Source organism: Ornithodoros turicata, chromosome 1, assembly GCF_037126465.1.
Source record: "Ornithodoros turicata isolate Travis chromosome 1, ASM3712646v1, whole genome shotgun sequence".
NCBI lineage: Eukaryota > Metazoa > Arthropoda > Arachnida > Ixodida > Argasidae > Ornithodoros > Ornithodoros turicata.
This window is the reverse complement of record NC_088201.1, coordinates 203,167,182-203,176,940: the sequence shown is the minus strand read 5'-3', so window position 1 is coordinate 203,176,940 and position 9,759 is coordinate 203,167,182. Positions and strand designations below refer to the sequence as shown.

General features: G+C 41.8%; 2 protein-coding genes across 2 annotated transcripts; one reads left to right on the top strand and one right to left on the bottom strand.

Moving 5' to 3' along the window:
- Nucleotides 1-585: 585 nt before the first annotated feature.
- Nucleotides 586-9,682, top strand: LOC135393563 (uncharacterized). The gene is made up of 7 exons (XM_064623976.1): nucleotides 586-744; nucleotides 841-1,071; nucleotides 1,778-1,921; nucleotides 1,991-2,298; nucleotides 2,829-3,004; nucleotides 4,588-4,833; nucleotides 4,975-9,682. The coding sequence occupies exons 1-6, from the start codon at nucleotides 586-588 to the stop codon at nucleotides 4,812-4,814; spliced, it is 1,245 nt and encodes a 414-aa protein (XP_064480046.1). The 3' UTR covers nucleotides 4,815-4,833; nucleotides 4,975-9,682.
- On the bottom strand, nucleotides 6,224-8,178 carry LOC135378968 (uncharacterized). Its single transcript, XM_064612166.1, has 4 exons — nucleotides 7,697-8,178; nucleotides 6,952-7,141; nucleotides 6,754-6,829; nucleotides 6,224-6,305 (listed from the first exon to the last, which is right to left on the bottom strand). The coding sequence occupies exons 1-4, from the start codon at nucleotides 7,776-7,778 to the stop codon at nucleotides 6,231-6,233; spliced, it is 423 nt and encodes a 140-aa protein (XP_064468236.1). The 5' UTR covers nucleotides 7,779-8,178; the 3' UTR covers nucleotides 6,224-6,230.
- Nucleotides 9,683-9,759: the final 77 nt, after the last annotated feature.

Here is a 9,759-nt window from a genome sequence, read left to right as displayed (position 1 = left end):
GTTGTGTCACATTTTACGCTTTAATTGTGCACAAACTACAAAATGCTCGCCTAATTTTGTGAAATAAAACCTTGTGTGAGAACTATTAGAAATACAGCCTCCTGCTTACATTTCTTCCTTGTCCCCAAGTATGCAAGGCCACTGGGAACTGGCCCAAGGCCACTTAAAACTGAAGCTGAAAAGAATTAGGACAGCGTTCCTCTTTCCCCAAATGGGAAACTTTCCACTTTTTCCCCTTTCGAAGGACCAACTTTTCTATCTGGAGGCATCACTCTGTTCTCGCACGCTTCGCTCGTTAAGTTCGCACTTAGCGAGAATGCCGCGCTGGAACCAGAGATTGCTACTTCTTAAGCGAAGGCGAATTTTGCTGAGAATAAGCGCAGCTTTATTGGCCCTCCAACGTCGCGAGAAGCGCAAACACTCAAAAAAGCGTTCGCAATGGGTAAGTGTCCTGTGGCGAGCGAGAGAGACTGAGGGGGACTTCCACACACTGGTAAGTAAGATAACACTGCCTTCAAACCTACTATTAAACAGTATGCAGTGCTGAATGTAGCGCTATTGGTATCACATCTGCAGATGTCAAAGATGAGACTCCACGATACTGCTGCGTTCAGGAGGTATGTGCGCATGTCTCCTGAACAATTCGACTATCTGCTGAGCCTCGTCAAGCACAGACTGGAGAAGCACCCCCAGGGTCGTCGAGCTTTGGAACCTGCACACAGACTGGCCATCACACTGAGGCAAGTTTGTGTCCCACACTGTGAAGAAGAGGCAATTTTTCTTCCTGCATGTATAGATGTGGTGATGATCCATTGGTAAGGTGCTAGTTTAACCCGTCAGGAAGAATGTCTTTCCTTGCAAATATTGATTATTATATATTTCTTGCATCTGTGGGCATTTGTTTGGGATGCTGACATAATCAGCATTGTGGACTCATGCAGGTACCTGGCGTCCGGCAGTTACCTCAGCAGTGTTGCATACAGCTTCCGGATTGGCTTCACGACAATCAAAAGGATTGTGTATGAGACATGCACGGCGCTGTGGGAAGAGCTGATGCCAATCTACCTTCCCGTGAGTGTCGAGCGATAAATGTGGTGTAGTAGAGCAGAGTGTGGTGGGGTGGTGAACACATCTTACACTAAGTGCGACCTGGGCCGATCCTATGGGTGTGCGGGGCCTGAGGGAAAGGCACATCGCAGGGCCTGTTTCACACGATTAGGTGCATACTAGATATTTAAAAACAAATTTAATCCTTGGTTGAGGGCTTCGAGCGCGGGACCTGTGGAGGTCGCCTTACTCCCTCCCCTATCGCTGGCCCTGAGTGCGACACATTTGTTGTTGCATACATGCTGGTGAACACATACCAATTTGATGTTTTTAAAATTTTTGAATACATGTACCATCTACAGCAGTACTGAAACATTATTATATTACCCATTTCACTGCTTTGTTTTACCTTTTGAAATAACTTTGCAACAGTGCATACAGAGCATACAGTTCGTCATTCAGAAAAACTAAGAAACTTGATTTCCTCAGGCAGTCTTTTTTGAAATTGTTGCACGCATGTTGCACTACCATTGCCTATAACTACATAGTGCAGCGCTACCAGTGTGTAGGGCATTTGTTCTTTCAAGGCCTATGTTAGTCGCATGCTTCGTATTTTTCCATTGTGCAACCAAATACCGAAAGGAGTGCCAGCACTTTCTGCTGCCATGTCCTCGTCTTTTTGTAGGAATGGCAATTTTCAGACCGGTGGCTAATTGTTGCTACTTCACAGAACCCGTCACCAGATGTGTGGGCCCAGTCAGCGAAGCAGTTTGAGGAAAGATGGTCCTTCCCAAACTGCATTGGGGCTGTGGACGGCAAACATATCATCATTGAAGCCCCACACCGTGCAGGGTCCATGTTTTACAACTACAAGGTGGTGTGACACTATGAGATTTGCCAGAGTTAGTTGGAGCATATTTTACAAATCTGCATTTTATTGTAGGGCTCCCACTCCATCGTCCTAATGGCCGTAGCCGATGCAAAGTACAAGTTTTTGTATGCGGACATCGGGGCATATGGGTCCCAGTCTGACGGCGGGGTTTTTAAATCCTGCTCGTTGGGCAAAGACCTCGAAGCTGGTCGCCTCGGACTCCCAGCAGCAAGGAGGCTTCCTGGTTCGTCCTTGGAGGCCCCTTACGTTTTTGTGGGAGACGAGGCCTTTCAGCTGCGCCCTGACTTCTTGCGGCCCTTTCCAGGTGCCGACCTCGATGACACCAAGCGTGTGTACAACATACGGCTGTCACATGCTAGGTACTGTATGGTTTTGTCCGGCATGCATTATGCTCAAGCTATGTAGATAACTCCGGAAAGGGCCAAGCAGATGCAGTCCCCACAATCTTGCACTAGGTAGCCTTCGATGTCAGACATCGTGCATTTTTGCCAACATATTTATTTATTTATTTAATATTTGTTTTAGCCTACATAAGGGGCTGGAACCCGGAACAAAAAGCCACTACACGTGGCTTGATGAGGTCACTCATATCATTGTTTTATTGTAACATGTAACGTGAAAAGTGTTTAGAGCGACATGTCCTCATCTGAGCAGAAGCAGTAAAAATGTTTCGGTCAATAAATGGCAAGACTAATCCATATATGTAGGAAAGTATTAGCTTTGCAGATCTTCATGTACATTTTGTTTGTTTGTTTGTTTATTTATTTATTTTTCCAAGAAGAAGTACCATAGGCAGATAATATGCAGGATGTGGTCTCATAATTTAGAAAGTTTAGATAGTTTAGTTTAGACTATTTTTGCATTACATTTATATTGATACACGTTCCAGGCGGTGTGTAGAGAATGCTTTTGGCATCCTCGCATCACGGTGGCGGATATTCAGGCGACCCATCAATGTGAAGGTGGAAAACGTGGACCTTCTGGTGCAAGCCTGTGTTGTTCTGCACAACTTTCTCAGGGTTCAGGAGGAGACAGCACCAGGCAGGGAAGCGTACTGTCCACCAGGTAAGGCAGCATCGGTACATAGACTCATGTGTTTATGAGTATTTTTCAAAATATTGGGACATAAAAATTAGGTTTTATTTCAGGAACTATAAAACAGGGTGATATTGCACATAACAAACAAACAAACAAAAAGAAAGACGTGTTGTTTGTTTTGGGTGAACACAGCAATCTCAGCAATTATGATGTGTGCAAAACATCTAGCATATTTTTTTTTGAGGCATGATAACGTAATTTAGGGATAAAAATAGATTTTACCACATGCCGCCCTAAAACATGAGGTCCTGTTAATAAATTATGCAGTGACACATTTCGGATTAGGAAGGGAAAAGAAAATGCATGTGTATTGTTGGATTCTGCACAAGCTTTTATTTGCCTGTGTACCTTGATAGACATCAAAACATGGGCTTTACAGTTCCAGAAACAAAAACATATTTCAGTATATAATGCTTAACATCGAAGAGATCACTGGCACAGTTTAATTGTTATGGAGTACTATGTTTATTGTAGAACAAAGGTTGCACAAACAAGCTGCTTACCAACTAAGCTGGTACAAAAAGGTACAAAACAAGGGTATTGCAGAACAATAATGAAAGTCTACTCGTTTTCCAATGTTTTCAACAAAAAGAATATACAGGGTGTCCCAGGTAAATGTAAACATATTATTTAACAACATTTATATACTATCACTTTTTCATATACGAAATCAATTGCAATATAGCCTATGCTGAAGGACACTCCTTAGGAGGGCATTAGCAAACTCCTAAGGTAATGTCTTATTTCACCTTCAGTAATAAACTTTTTAATTATAAAAGCTACGAAGCTGTCGCAATGAGAATACCTGGTCCCTTCGATCACCTGATACCGGAACCATTCTCAAAACAAAAATCTGTTTGAGGGATCCTCTGCAAAAACACCGAGAAGGAACACCATTTTTTTCCTTTATTTTGTTCAGTGCACATCTTCGGGGACGTGTCTTTCCTTCACCCCCAATCTGAAGGACGAAGGAGCACAGTGCCGCCTAATGCGAGGAAGATGAGCTTTAACTTGCGGAAACAAAATGAAAACAAATGTATCGGGTAACTCTATCGGAGCTGCCCTTATCTTGGGTCACATTTTCTGTTTTTGATTAATCTATTATCAGGACGCAAGTGGCGATAGTGTGCTCTTTTACTCTCTCACATTGGGGTGAAGGAAAGACACGTCTCTGAAGATGCATAATGAACAAAATAAAGGAAAAACATTTTGTTTCTTCACAAATTTTTTCGGATGACCTATCGAACGGACATTTGTTCTGAGAACGGCTCCGGTATCAGGTGACCGAAGGGACCAGATATTTTCATTGGGACAGGTTCATAGCTTTGATAATGAAAAAGTTAATTGAGACTTAGGAGTTTGCTAATGCCCTCCTAAAGAGTGCCCTTCAGCGTATGCTATACTGCAATTGATTTCATCTCAGAGAAAGTGCTGTATATATTTAGAAAAGATATGTTCACACTTAGCTGTATAAGAGGTAAGAAACCAGTGAAACTGTGCAATCTTATGGTGTTGCTGAATGTAAGGCTTACAGATTTTGTCCATTGAAGGGTTCGCAGACCGCAACATTGATGCCAGTGATGCCGAGGATGGCCAGTGGAGGAACCTGCTTGCCAGGAATCCTGCAAATGCCCTGGAGGACCTCAGACCGACGCTTGCAAGGCGTTTCTCACGTGAGGCAGCAAGTGTGAGAAACGTTTTTGCCGACTACTTCGTGAGCGCCGAAGGTGCAGTTTCCTGGCAGTGGGCGAAGGCTGGTGTCAAGGAGCCACTCTAGGAAGGTCTGCAGATGCATTGTACGTATAAAAAATGGGAGGAAAAATTGGAAAGTGACAAAGAAAAGCAGCTCTCTAAAAGATATGAGTGGAAGAAATGATTACTAACGGTTCCTGCTGTGTTACAATGTGCACAATCTTGCCTTCCATGAATGACTCTAGCACCTGCAAGAGTGTAACCCGGCACAGGTGCTGCAAAGCTCGTGGAACCTCCCTCAGCAGGGCACTCACAAGACCCCCAAAGTGTTCATGGGCATCTACAGCGGCTTGCAGCTCTACAGTTGAGCAATGCAACTCGGCCGTCAGAGCCCGGAGAGCTTCAGCGATGTTGCTGTCGTCTGTCACTCGCCTTCTCTTTCGTGGCCTGTGCGCTGCACTTGCTGAAGCAAGAGGCACGTCTTCTTCCTCCTCTTCCACCATGCCTTCTTCACCTGTGACTATGGATGGCACAGAACTACCAGCCCTGGATGGCACAGCACTGCCTGCCCTGGATGGCCCAGCACAGAAATAATCATGTTCTGCAATGCTCATGTCCTCATTTGCAGCGACGTCCACCTAAGGCATGAAAGAAGTGCATTCAGTTTAGTGCTCTGTGACTTTTGCTGTCAACGTATATGGTCATCATGAATAATTCCACAAAGTTCTCAAAAGTTCTCGAAACCTTCATTGTGTATAAGATTTTGAACAAATGCTAGAACATCTGACATGTGCAGTATTACGTTTCCTAGTGCTTCCACATTTTCCACTTTCATACATGTAACTGGAGCCTGGAGTTTTAGGGTTTCACCGGATTCTTCCCCGAATTTGCACCTCGAATTGAAGTTTGAGTCCTTCGGATGAAACCCAATTTTTGCCCGGCAGATTCCCCTCACTGGGACGTCTGTAGGAATGCACTAACTTACCTGTGCGTGTTTTGCAGCAACTGCAGTTACATCCCCAAACTACAACCAAACCACTACAGTTAGTAATAAAGTAACTGAGCCCGATTTCGCCCCGAATTTAGCATAGTAGAAGTTTTTTCACCCAAATTCACAGGAATTTTGTGCACATGATTATTTACGTGACTTTTACCCCCGAAATTTAGAGAAAAATATTTTTTGAAAACTTCAGGCTCCATATATCGATCATACTCTAGTCGAGTTGTTCTGTCATACATTCTTTTGAGGGTAACTTTACAAGTACTTTAACTTTAAAGTTCAGCGTACAGCATCTTAAAGTACTTTTGAGCTGTAAGTTGTACTTATTTTTCAAATGAACTTCCGGGATATTCACATTCATTTACTTTTTGGGGGGGATGTAGGAAGGTTATGATCTGTTTCGTTTGATTAGATGCCACTTACATATGCAAGATGCAAGGTATTTCGTGCTACCCTGGCTCCTCTGCAGTAAAGGCATGGCTTGCAGGAGCGGAGTGTGCTTTAAGTTCTTAGTAGTACAAGGAGCAGTGTGTTTGCCTGAATGGCAGGTTTGTGAATGCTGAGGGTTTGTAGAAGCTAGGGAAGATATCAAAGGGAGTCCTGAGGGACTATTCATATGCACACTCTGACTGTATCAATTTACCCATCATTCTCACAAAAATTTCATGGATTATAATATCTTAAACGTAATGAGTTACTTTGTACTCTGAAAGTGTAGAAAAAGACGTGAAAGAACAATTCAAGTTGTGGAGAAGATTGTACTTTGAAATGCAAAGAGGACAGTTAGAAACATCTATCAACTCATTAATTGCAAGACTTCCTTGCATAAAACAAAGTTCTTGTAATTAATACATAGGTGTTTTTTGTGTTGAATTATTTAGCATTCTGCTCAAATGTGTCTCGATTATTTTAGTAGGTTGGGTATTTAGAATTTTACTCTGTTACATGTTAACTAGGGCTGAATAATATGATTTACATACTTCTTTGGTAACCTGTACAAGCATACCACCTTATTTAGCGTTACCTGAACTTCCGGCTCCATGTGTGCAAGGTCTTGAATGGTCGCTGCACGTTGTTCTTGGGGACGGTTGCATATTGTCCTATGACAAGACAGTGCATTTTATATGTTATATGCATTCAACGTTTTATATATTACCGTTAATGGGGATGGGACCTATGTCAATGATGCATTGACAGTGGTACATAAGACAGTGACATTTACCTTCTTGGGGCGACGACATCCCTGAGGAAAAGGAGAGCGCTGTAGAATTTCCACTTGTGGGCTTCTCCACTCTGCTCTGCCTCAAGGATGTCATCAAGTCCTGCACCACTAGCTGCAGCTTTTTTGGAAGTTGTATAGCTCCTCCTGAAGCTGTCGTACAGCTTCTTCCATGATTTTTTGCACATGTCCACTGTAGATATGATACAAGTGCATCCATTAGAGTACTCCATAATGTATGATATGTTTTAAATGTAGTCTATCTACTGAACAATTTTATTTGTGTGTGTTAGCATAATAAGCAAAGATGATGTTATTGTAGTGTTCTCACAGTTCTGACTGCCTGAACATGTGTGCGTGTGTTTTATCCATACGTTCAGAAGGCTCAAGAAATTGCACATGGAATTGAAAGCATTTTGACAAGTACATGCATGATGTATTGTTTTTTATGTTTACACTGGCATTTTAAATGGATGCCTCCCATACGAATAAGTAGCAGTGGTAGTTCCATCTACTAGTGTTTGGTAGTAATTTGTAAGTGTGGCTAGTAACTTTTTTGTAAAAATGTCTTGTAACTGTAACCAGCTGTCACCTTTGTTTAAAGTGACTTCAAAGTGTAACTACCAAGTTATTCAGTTACTGCAATGTTTTTCATATATCCTTGCCAAGCATTGTTTTCTCGAGGCTTCAATTTGGTACACTACCATTTTTCCTTCAAGCAGGAATTACACAAATTCTGTAGTCTCACATGCAGTCAGGATGGCCTTAGATGAACTCCCCGCTGTGCTGTTAGGATCCATGAGATATCCTTCGTTTTTATAAAATGGCATAACTGTGCTAGGACACTACAAGTGAAACAAAACAAAAACAAAAAGACATCAAATTACACTTATTGGGCTTTAAGTAGTAGCCTGTAAAGTAACAGATAGAGCTGCTAGTTATACTACAAAAGAGTAAATGAAACACTAAGATGTTGTACATTTGTAAACATTAACTAGCTGCAACCTACATTTTGTATGCTTATACCCATGGTTACAACACATTATAATCATTGCTGCTGTGTGGACAGTTCAATAAATGCCAAGAGTTTTGCTTTAGAACATTCCCAATACATCTGGCAAAAGTACAAAAAAGAAAGGGGACAAAGCACTGACCTGCAAAGCTTCATGTCAGTCTGTTGCCCCTTATTTGTGCACTCACATTGATATGTTATTTTGTGTTTAAGCGAGCAAAAAATGTATTTTGGAACTTCTCCTAGCCTAGGGCAAGCAAGTACGTGCTCCACACCATATGGTTGTGCACTCAAAATTTGATGTGCAGACTTAGCATGTGAAGTGCCTAATCTTGTGAGCACTCTTTTCTGTACTACCCATGATGGCCCATGAAATAATGAAAGGCATACCCTTTAGAGCATGTGCTGACACAGCTTTGAGTAGTGAAGCCGATCTGACATTTACAATGATAGTTTAATGTAGTGAAGGCGTTCATGTGAAAGGGACCTTTCTTGTCCGCTAGCAATGTAATACAAACATGATTTTTTACAGGCGTAATACAGTCAAACTCCTTCATAGCGAACACCTTTTTAACGAAAATACCACTACAGCAATTTTTTTTTTGCGGTCCCGCCGGAGCCTATAGGTCCAATAAGAGACATCCTTTTTAACGAAAAAACCTTTACTGCAAATTTTTTTGCTGTCCCCTGAGTTTCGTTGTAAAGGAGTTTGACTGTACACACTTGAAACATTTTGCTATGTAATGTTTCTTTTTGTACATTTTCAACACAGTGGCAGCCTTTGCACTCTTTCTAACAGAAATTCATAGTCTGATCGCATTGTCATTCAGCCTACCAGCTATTCAAGAAATTTTGTGTTGACGCAAACAAAACCAAACTTGGATTAGTCTCTGGTTAAAAAATATATACATATCATTTTCTTTTGACAGTTGTGTCTCAACAACTTAGAGCTTACAGCCTAAATTCCTTAGTTACGGGAAGAAAACCCCCTGACAGTCTCCAAAACCTCATGTGGGTGTAGGCTACAGACACCAACCAAAGGAACTTTTATACGCATCTGCTTGTTCCATGGTTGTCAAATAACAATCGAGAGTATATCAATATCCAAAGCACAGCAGCTTTATATGACACACATTAGAGAAATTTGCTGTAATAGGAAACCTTCTACGATTAAGTTCATCCTTGTATGGTTGCAATCCTCCACCTGCACTTTCTATTTTCTTTTACAGTGTGCAAGGATCCCTTGTGCATATCATCTTCTTACATATTGGCCGTTGTGTGGAATGAACCAATTTCAATACTTTGAAATGAATGTCTGCATCATTTTTGTTTTTGTGAGGATCATTACTCATGTTGTCACATGTAGACGTATCTGATATATGGCCAGTGACTACACCATGCTAGCAGGGTCTCTCTTGAGGTAGAAGGCTTCAAGTGCATGAGGAACAGAAAACCAACTTTTTTTTAAAGCTGCAAAACACGTAATACACTTTCACTGTTCTTAAGCAGTAAGAGTACTCAGGAAGGAAGAGCAAGGCAAATTCTACAGCTTGCCAAATCTTTTTAAGACCCTTGCTATAAGTGTTGCTTTCAAGTTGCTCTGCAATAAAGTGTTTCTTACCTGTCATCTCTGGATGGTTCATCGCTTCCTGGACTTCAAGCCATAACCTGGAAACTTCATGTCGATCCTTGTATCTACTATCCCATTTGTTCCAGAGAGGGGGTCTCTCTTGGACTTCCAGAATTAATCGTTCTCGAAGATCGTCACTCGGACAGAACATAGTGAAGACTGACAAAGT